Genomic DNA, 14,517 nt, shown 5'->3' with positions numbered 1-14,517 from the left:
CACGTTCTGTGTTGAGCCGCCCTTGCAGCAATTACACCTCTAGAGGTGCTGACCTGAGGGCATGTGAGTCTAGGGAGATTCCGGAGCTGTCTTCGAGAGCAAGAGAAGTAGAATCTGCCGCTTCAGATGAGGCGGATCGAATTGAGAGCCACATCAACGCACCCCGGGCGCTGGACGTTAAGCCAACCATCCTCGAAGAGGAACCACCATTGAGTATAAGCAGAGGGAAGGAAAAGCACATCACATCGTTAGGATTGGAAAGAATGGTTTACAATATCAAGGAGAAGAAATATTTGGAACCATTGTTATTACCTACTCTTCCAACTCAGCCCTCAACGTCACTTACAACTACCACTACCGCCACGGTTGACATTACACCCCGTGCCTCCTCACCCACTCCCACCCCTGATTTATTAGAATCACACCAAGTCCGCCCTCATCAATCGTCAGATTCATGTTCTACAGCTGCCCTCGAAGCCTTAGAAAGTGATCATGCTCCTCAAGCAGACTCTGACACCAGTGTCTCGTCCTCAGGACTCTTAGAGTCATCCAGCGTTGTCCGCGGATTTTGCCCTTCACAAATTTCCTCATCATACCGATCACACCCACAAATATCAACAAGTTCCTCTCCTTCAAAGACAGCTGTGACACAAAAAGGCTCACCGCTCCAGAAGAAGGGTGGGATGTTTACCCTGGGTGGCTCATCAGGTGACGACGAGAGCTCGTTTGAGGATCGCATGACGACGAAACCCCAACAACCACTCCAACAGCAGCAACAGCAACAACAACAGCAACAACGCAGCTCGCTATCAGATGGTCTACATCAAGTTGCTGACACAATGCAAAAGATTGCTGTATTGAAAAATTCGATGAGTTCTAGATCACCCATCCGACCAATTACTGAAGCCTCGGAGGATGAGGACGCGATCGAGACCGATGACGATGAAGAGATTTCAGAGAGCGCCATCGAGGATGACGATGATTCTTCAGAATGGGAAGACTCGATTCCCGAAAGTGGTCGATCGAGTGTTGATGAAAAGGAATTATTCCAGCGCGTCGACTCGCGACCGAACCTCGTCTCGCGCCCCTCGCTGCTAACAATGATGATCCATCAACCGCAACGGATGAATGAAGCTCCTACAGGCTCCCGATCGACACCAGCTCTCCAACAGTCGCGCCTCTCTTCTCCCACCCGAAATTCCGCCGCCGCTTCCCCAGACAGTGACGAGAACACCCTCACCATGAAAGGCCCCGACGTCCCCCGCTCAAAACCCATAATCGTCAAGTCAATGCCCGCCTACCAACACCAAACAGCCCACTCGCCCCGAACAACCCGAAGAAACATGCTCGCCACCGAGTTGACGGAGTCACTACGACGACATCTACTCTGGGAGCGGCAACAGAAGTCCACCACGGTCACCGCGGGCTTCAAGCGACGGCATACAGCACACGACATGGCGAATCTGCAGGAGTATCCAAACACCACAAATATGAAACTGAATGGCCTGAAGCAGACGCAAACACAGTCGCAAAATGTCGCCGCTGCGCCTAACTCAGCCGCACGGGATAAGGAGACCTCCAAGAACAATTCGTGGAATCACTATTTCGATTACGGCCCATGGGAATATCACGTCAAGGGCTGGTGATTGTTTTAATTTTTAATTGTCTATTATTTGTTTTGTTGTCTTTAACGGATGTTTTTTTTTTTTTTTTTTTTTTTTTTTTTTTTTTTTTTTTTTCAAAGTTGCCATTAACTGCGTGCATAATTCTGGCCTGGGAAGGTGTCTATGTTTTTGCTTTTTCATTTTCATGTTTCCCATCGCTCATCCATTCATCCAACGTCCTTATTTTACCTCAAGCATCTTGCTGTCTTCCTCCCAGCATCATATATAGTATTGTTATCAGACCAGCGACCTTTTAGATACCCCCACCCCCAAGGATCCTTTCTTTTTTTTCCCCCTCAGCCGGAGCAAGAACAGTCGCAAGATCAACGGTGGTCATAGCCCTGTTCGTGTTTTTGTGTGTATTGCGTGTTTTTTTACTTCTTCCGCTTTCCCGCTTTTGTTTTCATGTCTCGCTTTCATGTATGTATCTTATCTTGCCGGTTGCATATTAAATATACCATAACCATTACCACCATACATGCTTTAACTTTACTATTACGTGCTTCCAGCGTTCAATGTTATGTATGTTTCGCGTCTGCTGTACTAAAAAAGGGTAAAGTGGAATACAACACTAATAATAACAATAATAACAATAATGATAATAGTTTTTACTTCACATTTTTATGTCATTTTTGTCCACGATGTCAATTCTGTAAATTGGCCTGACGAGAGTGGCGTAGCTGAAAGATATTCCAACACGTAGCCAACGACAGAATTACCCCACCACACCCTTGTCCGTCACGAGCTGGGGAAATAAGTGAAAAACATATTGAGCCGGAGGACTCAAGAACAATGCCGCCCCATGGGAAAATCTGGAAGGGAGAAGAAGAGAAGCGCCAACGCATCGCTCAGGTGGTTGTGTATGCTGACCTCGATGAGCGCAGATACGGACGGGGGGGGGAGAGGGTTTTCAATATCATATCATGCTACGCGGGAGTTTGAGGAAGAACGACAATCCACAAAAACAAAAGAGTCGGAAGGCCTGGTCCTGGTCCTGGTCCTGGTCGCTGGCGCTGGCGCTGGCTCTGGCTCGCTGGCTGCCCCGCAGCCGCAGGGCTTGACCGCTTTGCTTCTTGCGCCGTGATCTGAGTGATCAAACCGCCCCGCCGTATGGATGGATGATCTGGAAGCGATGAGTTGGCATCTCATTTCCTCACCGTGCCCTGTCATCTGCTTGTTGTGAATAATGCTCCGCGATGCGGCATGTATGCCACATGCCATGGGGGTATCTTGGCACGGTCTTCTCGTCGTCGTTGGGGTTACAAATTTCTGTATTATGTACAGGACATGGTCTTGGACAACATGGACCTGAGCGTGATGATTGACTACGATTGACGGTGGCGGGATCAACCGAGGCTCCGGCGGGCGGGTTGAGGATGGTGTGAATTTTTAACGTCCTGACAGACACTTAAGCTTGATCTGACATCCCAGGACGGAAGAATAGGGTTTATTTCTGCCTCTTGTTTCTTCAACACCTTCTTTCTCTTACGAATGATGAAGGGGATGGCTGTTTATCGCCCTTGTATCATGAAATTGTTCACGTCCGCTTTCTACCCGTTCGTCCAGGTATGTGGCTGGGTTGTTGGTTCTGCTCAGGAATCCAGCGAGCATTTGCCACCACCAGGCTCTGGATTCCTTTTCTTTCTGTTCTTTTCGATTTTCTTACTTTCTTCCATGTCACATGCGAGTGTTTGGTTTTTCAGGTTGCGTTTGTTGGATGGTTTGTGAGTTAATAGGTCCTCTGGTTCCTTGCTTTGCCACCAAGCCTCAATCATTTGGGTGGTTGGGTTGGTTGGAGATAAGGGTGTAAGGAGGTTGAAGGTAAGGAAACAAAAACAAAGGAATGAAGGAATGAATGGATGAATGAATGAACGATTGAAGAACAGAAAGGAAAGGAGACAATGAAATAAAGAGATTATCATCTGTCCGGTATGATGTTTATGACATGATGCAACGCGATGCGAAGCAGTGATCTACCTTGCATATTTTTTTCTATCCATTGTCAAGCACCAAACCGACAGCACTTACACGGCATGCAGGGTCTGCGAGGTTACCGAAATCGAGCCGCTCCCTTGTTTCCAACCTGCAGTTTTGGGAGGGACAGTTGTTCATATGGATTCTTTGATATCGACTTCTGTCATATGGCGGATCGCCTTTCTAGAAGGAAGTCAGACTACTTTCTTCTTCTTTTTTTTTCACGTTTTATTTTCCATCATTATGTTTACAGGACCTTCGAAGGGGTTAATTAAAATGAGAAAGCTTGCTCATTTTATCTTCCTTTGTTCTTTCTTCCAACCCTCACCTTCTCCTCCTCTAATACTTCTTCCGCCCTCCTCGTAATATCTTCATCCTCTTCCAACGATAATTGGGTGAAAACTCCGCATATCTGAATCAACCCGCCGCTCGCTCTCGCGGCGCGCAGAATGCAGATGCAGCACGTACACCAAAACTCCTTATATAAACCCAGGATTCTCTCGACCCGCCTCCACCACCTTACTCCGCACAGCAGGATATCAGCATAACCTGTGTGTATATGTTAGGAAGAACCAAAGGTAGGGTTGATTAACCAACCCTCCTTTATCCTGTTTCTTCCCATTGTTTGTTTCCTTCCTCGCGCCTACGTGCATGCATACCAGACGACAGGAATCAATCAGGTATTAACTAGACTTCAGGACTGGTATTGAAACGTACGCGCAGTGCCGCGTCGGTAGGAACATTGCGGCCAGTGGGGATGGAAGAGCCCATTCGATGAAAGAGGGTGGAGTAACAAGTTGATGAAAATCCGGGGACAGAGGCTGTATGCATATGTATGCCTGTAACCCAGAGAGCAGACGCCGATGCATTTCATTATTCAGACTCGCATGGAATGCAGGGTCTTCGGGACGGCACAAACATACATACTACCCTATGTAATGTAGGCTATGTTTGTATCTCTTGTACTGGTTCCGAGACTTGTATGCGCATATGGCATGGTTCCAATCACGCCATGTCTAAATGCAGTTATTGTTAGATTTCATTTTGCTCCTTTCTTTCCTACAGGTTTCATTCTCTGCTATGCGTATGGGTGGTTGGTTATATGTGGCTATGCGGGTACCCAGGTTGTGCCTTTGGGGGTATTTATTTTCATGATTCAAGTTGGCCTCATTAGTTAAATAGGACCAGGGTATGTCATTTTTAGGGGGGAGGGTGATACGAACGGAGCTGAAGGCTTCCAGGTGCATATTTTGTATGCTGTGGCACGTTGCCCTTCGTTTTTGTATCTCCCTGATGTTTTGCGGTCGGCCGCCTCCGGCCTCGATGAATGTTTCGTTCAGATATTTTTCAACCAGTCTGTCATCTTGATTCTGACAGGAAACCATTTTCTTGGGGGTTAACTTAGACGGCCCGGTTACATGGCATGCACCCCGCGCTGCGCCATCTAAATAACAATAACAACAATAGTAATCACATCATCAACTCGTTCTATTTTCGCAGGAGAGAGTTGGGCAAAAATCGGAAGGCCCTCCAATATCCATTTCTTCGCCAGCAGATGCTTTCAAAACCCATACCTAAGCCGACCCCATATACGGACTCCTTGCCCGAAACCGTCCATTCCAACGCATTGGCACCGCAACGTGTGTCGCTATCGCAGCACCAACAGTCCGCGCCAGTCAACTTTGTTAATTGTCGGTTACGTGCGCTGTAGAGATGCTCTGCTGTCTTTAGTGGGCTATCATCATTATCACTATTACCGTGTATCATCCAACATAATCTACCCTTCATCTGGATGTGAACGTGGGGGTTGTGCACCACAAGGCCCATAGTTCATACTAGCAATTACGAGGAGTGTCCCAACTGCATGCAATCGGCAACTCGGTGTATTCCGTAACTGATAAATGTATTAATGTGTCGGCATTCGCTCATCGGGGCTAGCTGATGGGGTGGGATATCAATATCTTAGTGTTTTCATCATTTTCGCCCAATTCGTGTGCTCTGGCATGAAAATGTCCAAACCCCCCACCTCTCCAGCAAGCTTGCTTCAAGTGCAGATACATACAACTCATCACCAGATCTCCTGTGCGGAACCCCGTCCCGCTCGCCGTCGTGCTATTTCGCCACAGGGGCTCCAGTGTTGTGGGATCGGGATTTTGCATTGTTGCTCTAAGTTGGTTCTCTTAATAACATAGGAAATTAATTGGCCTGCTCCAACCGTTTTTTTAAACTAACCAACTGGTACTGAGGTTGGTTTGATAGTCATCAGCTGCTGGAAGGTGTATATGTACTAGGTATTCCTGCTTTCGCCGCAGTGGTTCCAACTAACTGGTTCGCTTTCAAATGCAGCTTGTGGAAAAGTGTTTCCACTGAGCGCATTGAGATAGACATTCTGCTGTGGTTGATATATACATGAGGGGTGGGACTTACCGCCAACAGAAACTCGAACCCAAATTGACGCCGTTAACGGAAGAGCGAAAGTCAAAGAATCAAGCTTTGAACTACAAAGAAACCCACTTATCATCAGCGCGAAGTTAGATTTCGTCATGTTCACTTTTTCTTTTCGTTTCTTTCTTTTGCGGGGCGGTGGTGGCGACGGCGGCGGCTAGTGAGCCGTTATTTTTTATGGTTATTTAAGGGACTTTATTTTTGATTATTTATTTTTAATTGGCGGAATATCGCTGATCTCTACTATGAAGAAATGCAGATGTGGCCTTGTATGCATTAACTTTTTCTGCGGATTGACTGGCCAGTTTCATTGTTCATTGCATATTTTCTGGAGATTTGTTTGGCTCGCCTTCGCAGGCAAATCTGGTCGCTTTGAAGGTCATGAGATTTATGTAAACTCCTTTCTTTCATCAGTGCGGAGCAAAAGAAATTTTTCTCGTAGCTTCAATGGTAAAAATACATGGTTTGGTGTTATTCGTTTGTTTGATAGTCCGTCTTTTGGGTTAAAAGGAACTAACTGCCATAATTTCGAGTATTGAGCAATTGACAAACGCATAAACTGGCTCACCCCTGAATCAAATTTTCGAATTCTGTTTTCCGTTTATGTGTTAGTTTTTGCGCCGCCCCTTTTTTGCCATAGGAAATCCCTAAACAATATAGTACGCTGGGCTACACTGACACGACTACGTATCTCGTACCTGAGGGCTCCCTACCAGGAATAGTATGTTGCGCGTTTGCGGGCAATGTTGCGGGGAACAGGAAAAAAAAAAAAAAAAAAAAAAAAAAAAAAAAACACAAAACGTCTTTGCACAGCGTCCGAAAGCGGCAGATACGTATGTATTGTATGTATGTACTGTACAAGCATTTTTATCACTCATAGTGACACATTTACGTTTTCGTACACCCACTTCCATCCCCAGAACATGATTTTGTGATGGAGATGGAGGGGGCTCGGTCTGAGACGAGTATTTTCCTCAGGCACCGTACGACAATGTGCTAGTGGGTGGGTGTGTGCGTACCCGGTACCTGCGTAAAGAGACATATTAACCGTCATACATTCTGGAGGAGGAGGGAGGAAGAGGCGCGGGAATATGTTGTTGATATCAAGACTTGGTTTTCCTGATGCTTTGCCACAAGTCACCAAGTCACTCAAGAACTGTACATGTCCTCCGTACAGTATCAAGAGTACAGGTCCAAGATGTCTCATGAGAAGCATGGAGTGAGCGGAATTGGAATCAGTGCGGGCTTGCTGGCCTAGATTCTTGATTGTCTCGCTGGTGTCAGGTATGGCCTAGCCAAGTCCAGCCCCGCCATTTTCCAGCGATCTCATACCCCGAGCATTCTCTGGTGTCCCCCTACTCCGGACTCTCTTTGGCATTGTTTCACCATGATAGTTGGAATCTCGGATTAAGTGTTAGGATTCGTGTTTATCGAGATGCTCGTTGACCAAGGTTCAAACTCGGCGAGCTGGATTGTTCAAGTGTTGGGATATCCTTAAAATCCCCAATCAGACTGACGCAAGTTTTCATGAACCTAATGACAGAAGGCTATTCTCGATCCCTTGGCCCAGGCCGGCCTCGTCCTCTGGATGAGTGTGGGGAAAGCCGTCGTCTGAGGGCGATCAATGATCATAAAAATCAAGATTTCCCAGGAACCATCAATAGTGAGATTTTGCCCCATTCAAAAAAAAAAAAAAAAAAAAAAAAAAAAAAAAAAAATCCTCATGTTCGCGTTGCGCTCCTTGTAAGAGACAATTTGATCTTCTCTTTTAACTCCTGCTCGCTTTTAATGCTGTTGTTTTGCTCCTTTTGTAGTATATCTACTGTACGGGGCCAAAAGTATATAATTACTTTCTCGGGTTTGTGTCTGGTTTGTGCTACATTTCCCCAGATTTTCCAAGCCGTTCCTCGAACGGAGCTTGCATGCAGTACCGGGGTTAAAGCTGGTCCACCCTATCATTCCTTTTTATGAAGCTTAAGCGTGTGGCGCTATCAATTGCCTGCTCCGCAGAATGGAGCTGCAGGTTGTTCATCACTACCAGTATTATTACTATTCCTATTATCATTATTATAGTAATTATTATTTCTATCGTCCGAAAAATCCTGTTCAATATATTCCACTAATGTGTCTCATTCCCTGGATTTTCCTCGCCCCCCCTCCATACATCACTTATTGTTTACCGAAGTACTAGATACCTCTGAATCAGGACGTGGTATTTCATTTTATTTTCCAGGTGATCATTTACTGTAACTTGAATTACTATTATACATTTCATTCTTGTTTACCCATACTCGAAATTTTGTATATACTCTCAAATACGTGGCCGATGTTTTCATATCCATCTTCATCTTCTTTCTCCATCTTCTATTCTAATCTCTAAATTACAAAGTACATGTATTACTCACGTGCTCTTATAAGTAACTGAATCTCCAACCAAGTAACTATATTAAAAAATTGCACAAACTTGTCTCGAGTGGATAGTTAATATACGGAGAAGCCAGAGGGGATGTAACACCCGTGGAACATTACACAGATCAACGTGTTCACATTTTTATTTATTTACTTAATTTTTTTTTTTCCCAGCATGTTCGCTTCTCTTCTTTGTAATAACATTTTGTGTTCACTATCTATGCTAGAAGAAGTACAGTTCGACTATCTAATAAGCAGGTTTGTGCTCAATGTATTGTACAGTACCTCGTAGCTGTCATCTCGCCGGTGTAACGATGTACTCTGTATTGTAATTTCAATTTAAAGCTGAGGTTTTCCCTGATACTCTCGGGCTGTCTAGAATCCAAGTGCCACTGTTGCTGCAAGGAACATGCCTGCTGTGCGCGCAGCTAATTGAGCTGCTCACAACCACATTATGATAGCTACGGAGTACTACTGCGTTGTAATTACAAACTACTCAGCCAGACATACCCCGCAGTATGTTTAGAAATCTAGACTTGAGCCCTCTAGATGCGGCTTACGCTGTACAAATACCTGTATCCCTCGCTTCTTCTACCAGAAGCTTGTCCACCTTACAGGTAAAAACACACAGTGATAAATTGACGGCTTGACTGGCTTCTCAGCTATCACACAGTATCTTGAGTGCTTAGTTGGCGGGCCTCATCCCCGTCACTAGCCGTCACCAAGGGGGATCAATAACCAAAAACCAGTTTAGCTGCTGGCAACGTTTGCCAGCCTTCTCCGTACGGAGTCCCGAGCTATTGTGATCAACTGCTAGCGGCAATCCATTTTCTCTCTTTTTCTTCTTCTTTATTTTCTTTCCTCAATTCCTGGTTTTTGCTCTGCCAATTAGATGTTCTCCTTATATCACTGTTGTTAACTAGTAGTCAGCCTGAGAAAGGTATGATATTCTGGGAGATGTGCTTAATGACTGGAGTCAAAGCTTCTTCGAGTCCCTGCCTACATACATATATACATATAAATATAGATATAATTTATGTCCCATGCTAGGACAAGCACCCGCCCAGATCATTCCATTTCTCCCTTCGGAAGTAATGGAAAGGAGTGCAGGAAGTCACAAAGCCACTCAAAACGCCTCCATCGCTCATGGCGTCCGACGGATCTTCGTCTAGCCCTATAGATAGAGGCGCGCAATCCTGCTTTTCCAGATGTAAAAGGTGGATATTTGACAGAAGAAGAAATGGAGGCGGGAAAACAAGATTAAAAGACAAGAACTAGCCCACAGAAGATTTTCGATGCAGATATTTTTGCTGCGTCGTTTCTCCACGGACTTTTTTTTTTTTTTTTTTTTTTTTTTTTTTTTTTAATACAGAGTATTCTGATATCTAGCAGAACGGGGCGAAGAGGAATAGCAAAGCCAAGGCCACGGTGCGCAATGCGATCATGAAAGAAGATAATCTAGGCCTTCCAAAGGGACTCGAAACGTCATGTGGGAGCCTGGTCGTTCGTAAATATGACTGCTTTTTTTTTTTTTTTTTTTTTTTGGGCTCTCGTAGGGTTGATGCGATTCGGCCACATTGCTATAGGTGTAAGTATACCTAATCCCTCCCCATTCTAACAACACCATCTCGTCCACATCCCGCATTCCCAGATTTCCGCTTCGCAATGTGGGAGAAATTTGGACTTGAGATTCCTGTTTGCGCAATACTAGATAGGTTCGTACGGGCCGATGATTTTCGATTGGGTTGTTCGAATTTGAAAATTCTGGGCAATCGACGAGATTTGGGTTCCCCTTTTTGTTGCCGTCCACAGCGTAAACACGATATCAACATTGCATGGGACAGTGCTTGGGGTGAAAGTTCCCCCACAGCCCCGCCATTGTTGGCGCGATAAGATAAGCTAAGTTTAACTGCGGAGTAGTTACCACTTGTAGCTACGTCATTCTTCACCATTGACACCTGGACGGGAAACGGTAAACCTTCTAAGATCCCCTGAACTTTGCGTCAAGGGCCTGGAGCAAGAATAAAAATGGTGCATCTGGACATTAAATCATCCAGGACCCTCCAGAGGGACAAAAATTGATGTCAGTGTTTTATCCCCCTCCAAAGAGATTCAAGTTTAAGTTTTTATCGCCGAAATCCCGGCGGTAACTTATTCTCTAAACTTACTGTACAATATTTATTATAAACATATTTTCCATGTTCCTAGGAAATCGATGTATCAAGGAAAAACCTGTCTGCACGTGTAGAGATATCTGCTGAATGTGTTGTAATTCCCTTGATTTTCTCTTGCACTGCTACTCTTGACATTACCTCTTTTCTACCAACAATTTCGTGTGCCCTTCTGCCAGCTAGACTCCTTTTCTGTAGTTAATGTACTGTACACATCTAAGTCTCCGGTACGCTACGTCACAAAGGAGTAATTGTTATGGACAGACTCCGAATTTCCGCTTTGCCAATTCAAATCTACAACTTCAACATCTTGTCATTTTCTAGCTTACCCGGATGGACAGCTAGGGTTTGATATCGAACTGACGACTGGGTAGCAACAACAACAACAACAACAACAACAACAACAGATTGACACCTCAGCAATGCAATGCATTCCTGTTCAAGTACAGGGATGGAAACCCTGTGAGACCTTGGGGATCTGGATCTAGATTTTATACGTGTCTTTGAATTCAGGATGGGAGATTCGGCAACTAACTATCTGTACATACCTATATACCTTGTTTATATAACCCATTGTTTTGTGAGGATTTTCTCTAAGAGACATTTTGAAAGTTATTGAGTTCAAGCTGCTCCTCCTCCTCCCCCTCTCCCAGCCGACCGAAACAGGGTTATATGATGGGTGGAAACGGAGATAAGGGCCTACTCTGATTTTTGTAGATACATGTATTTGATCAGGTCGATCCGTTTATTCATTACATGTTTAATACACAGGCAATACAATCTAAAGTAGGCTCCTGACTTCATCAACATGTACAGTACATACTGTTCAGCTCATGGGCATACGTTCTTAGAAAGTTACACACCTGCGGAGGTAGCTTCTGGGTACATATTAGTATCTCCCCCATAGGCTGGCGGGTCCTACTTCCAAATGAAACATTTCCGTCTTGACAAGAAGAAACTCTCCATCTTGATGCTTCGCTTCCCGTCTACTGCAGGTTAAGTCGCATGATGGAATCGAGATACCCACGACTTCTCCAGGGCTTTTTGTCCGATTTGGATATGTTGTATTGTACTACTGTTACTTAATGGATGCGGGGTGGTGGTGGACCCCAAGAAAGCATCTCTTTGATCATCAACGAAGAGGAAGTTTTATCATGGTCCCTCGTATTTGTTTCCCTTTTACCAGGCCAATGGTGAATAACCCGCCATCCGCCCGCCGGCTAGAATAGGATTATGAAAGTTGAAGCATGATGCTTATGGTTAACCACATGATCCAGCTGGGGTGAGGGAGGACAAGCAATTGTGATTCATGGAGACAATTCATTTCTCACACCGCTTGATCGGAAGAATGACTCAGACATGCGTTGATGTGCTAGCTTATTTTTATTTTTATTTTTATTATGGTAATCTCCGTCGATTCCATCGGGCCATCGGGTTCCGTCGACTTGGAGACTGATTGTGCACATTGGCGAGGGAAAGGTGAGGGAGAAATTCCTTTGTCGACGGCTGGGGCGCTGCTGTCACATGAGCTGTGAATTTTGAAAGAGAATCTAGTGGCTATTGGAAGCTTCTATATTTTATTCTCTCCACTATCTATGGCTCGATATTGAAGTTATCAAGTTATCAAACCGGAGATGAACGGATTATAGACATGAAGGAGTAGAATTTATACGCGAGGCAAGCTTGCTTTCTCCTGAGGGAGGCATGCGATTATCCCATTCAACCTTGTACGGCCAATTACGCCAACAGAGCTCTCGTTGGCCCGCCCCTGTTTGCCGAACCATTTTCAGATGAAACTGGCGATTGCCCTCCACTGCTCTCTCAAAGTTATCCAGCTCTGTCCCGCCTTCCGGATCGATATGGAGGTGTTCTCTAATTCGTGACATGACAGTTGCTCTTCAGACTCGTTCCATTCCCGCGAGTCCACCATGACAGCCTCTCAGTCTTCATCACTGAACACAAAGGGGCAAACTGTCGATGAGATCCTGCTTCATACAGATGGAGACATGATGCCCACTAATGCTGCACGCAGGTTAATTACGTCTGCATCCCAGGGATACCCTGTCTGGTGGAACAGATACTGCCACATCCCGAGATGAGGGAGTTTCAAAACGTTCATGTGTTCCTCATTGCGTACGCCTGTCGCGGCTGTATAGTAGAGGCTGGCCTCCTCTAAGCGAAAGGCGGTTTTGTATTGCCTCTGTTTGGCTGATCTCCATCTCGTCGAAATCGTCGGAGAGAGATGGAATCTGCAGACTTCGACGCTGTGATGAGCCATGCTCACATACTGCGGGATAACCTACTTGCAGAACGCGGGGATATATTGCGGCATCTTGCCAATCAAGGAAACTGATGATTTTGGTTGGCCCGGGTGCTAATAAAATGTTGCTGGGGCTCAAACCTGGGTGTCTTATCGTCGGAACGCTGCGAGAATCAGGTGGGATTAAATGAGGCGCCAAATGTGGGAAGTATGAAAGTAACGAGGTTTGCTCAGATGGGTGAATGTTATAGTTAGTTGGTAGCAGAAATGTCTGGCGAAGCTGGGGTTTGAAGTGACGCCGAATGACAGCCATCTCCCGGCGAGTCGGGGAGGTAACACAATCCACAGGTGAAAGCCCTATGGCAATTATCTCAGCCCTAGATGTTGTTTCGTTTCAAATGACAGAGAACAAACGGGAAGCAGTGAGGCGGAAACCTACAGGGCCCGCGGTCAATTTCTGCTTTGCTTCGTTCGCCATGCCAATACTCTCGAGCACGTACAGGACCGAAACGGAAATCCTCTACAATTGGTATCTGGGTCTTCCCGTAAGATCCTTTTCGTGATATAAACTTCCGTACGCAGGAAAACGAAAGTCAAGTATCTTCCTCTCCATCTCTGCGATTTATGTCATGATGACCTTTTTAACTCACTGGTTGTGAGAGATAGCCGCCGTGAGGAAGGGTTCTCGCCCTCCACTCGCTCCATCAGAATATACTCTACCGTATACGCCAAGACCGCCGGTACTGGCAGTTTGAGGACAGTTCTCAAAAAGTCCATTGTCGCTACCTCACTGACAGTTGTGTAATGAGGAGGTCTGGCAATAGTAGTGCGAATTGGCACAATCGTTTTACGGCCATTCTTTTTGCTCGCGGAAGAAACACCTTGTCGAAGCCCCCCTCTGCAAGCTTAGCAATATAAAAGCAATAACTAGTTTTGCCGTAGAGCCTATCCAGCACCCGTTGGAGCGCTGTCGGGCGAAACTTGACATACCGTTCGTTCAACGATCGGCCTCGTTGAAATCTAGCTGACATTTAGTAACTGGAACCACAGAGAACCAATAGTATTAACCCACATCCATCGGCGTGATGTATTTCGAAACAATTCCTTGCGGAGCGCTGGTGGACTGGTGGATATGTGATAGGAGGACAAAACAACCCTGGCAGCCTGCTCGGAATAGGCCGACAGCTTACCGAAACAGGGAATGGGATATATGTCGTCCGCCATGGCGACTCTTTAAGAACGCTTTAGCATTGCTCAAAATACTAAGGAAATCTTGACGTAGTTAAACAGGTATGCTCTTTGGCCTGTCATTTGTTGCTGTTCGGCCTCTTCACGACTTTTCCACACTTACAAGATAGATGTTAGTTACCAGGTGAAAACAATAGCTTTGAGACAATCACGCCTTGCTGATCAATGATTCCCAGCGGGCTGGCGGGAGATCTCCAAGTCGTTTCTATTTGAAACGGTGTTAAGCCTTTTCTTTTCCCCTCCCTGGTCTCCCTGGTGCCTCCCCGACAATAAACGTCGTAGTTTAATTCCAAGTCATGATAAATATTCCGGTAGTTGGGTATCGATGGTGTTTTTTTGAATGTAG

The 14,517-nt window shown here is 45.5% G+C and overlaps 3 protein-coding genes across 3 annotated transcripts; 2 read left to right on the top strand and 1 right to left on the bottom strand.

Moving 5' to 3' along the window:
• Positions 1-263: 263 nt before the first annotated feature.
• Positions 264-1,646, top strand: HCAG_05694 (predicted protein; the record flags this gene model as incomplete). The annotated part of the gene is made up of 1 exon (XM_001538039.1): positions 264-1,646. The coding sequence occupies one exon, from the start codon at positions 264-266 to the stop codon at positions 1,644-1,646; it is 1,383 nt and encodes a 460-aa protein (XP_001538089.1).
• Positions 1,647-9,535: 7,889 nt separating this feature from the next.
• On the top strand, positions 9,536-10,518 carry HCAG_05693 (predicted protein; the record flags this gene model as incomplete). The annotated part of the gene is made up of 4 exons (XM_001538038.1): positions 9,536-9,643; positions 9,882-9,999; positions 10,144-10,211; positions 10,426-10,518. The coding sequence occupies 4 exons, from the start codon at positions 9,536-9,538 to the stop codon at positions 10,516-10,518; spliced, it is 387 nt and encodes a 128-aa protein (XP_001538088.1).
• Positions 10,519-10,895: 377 nt separating this feature from the next.
• On the bottom strand, positions 10,896-11,551 carry HCAG_05692 (predicted protein; the record flags this gene model as incomplete). The annotated part of the gene is made up of 5 exons (XM_001538037.1): positions 10,896-10,957; positions 10,993-11,022; positions 11,199-11,211; positions 11,322-11,362; positions 11,527-11,551. The coding sequence occupies 5 exons, from the start codon at positions 11,549-11,551 to the stop codon at positions 10,896-10,898; spliced, it is 171 nt and encodes a 56-aa protein (XP_001538087.1).
• Between the last annotated feature and the right edge of the window lie 2,966 nt (positions 11,552-14,517).

The sequence above is a fragment of the Histoplasma capsulatum genome, genomic scaffold (assembly GCF_000149585.1).
Source record: "Histoplasma capsulatum NAm1 scaffold_7 genomic scaffold, whole genome shotgun sequence".
In the NCBI taxonomy this organism is placed as follows: domain Eukaryota; kingdom Fungi; phylum Ascomycota; class Eurotiomycetes; order Onygenales; family Ajellomycetaceae; genus Histoplasma; species Histoplasma mississippiense.
The sequence above is the reverse complement of the archived record's forward strand: the minus strand, read 5'-3'. Positions and strand labels throughout refer to the sequence as shown.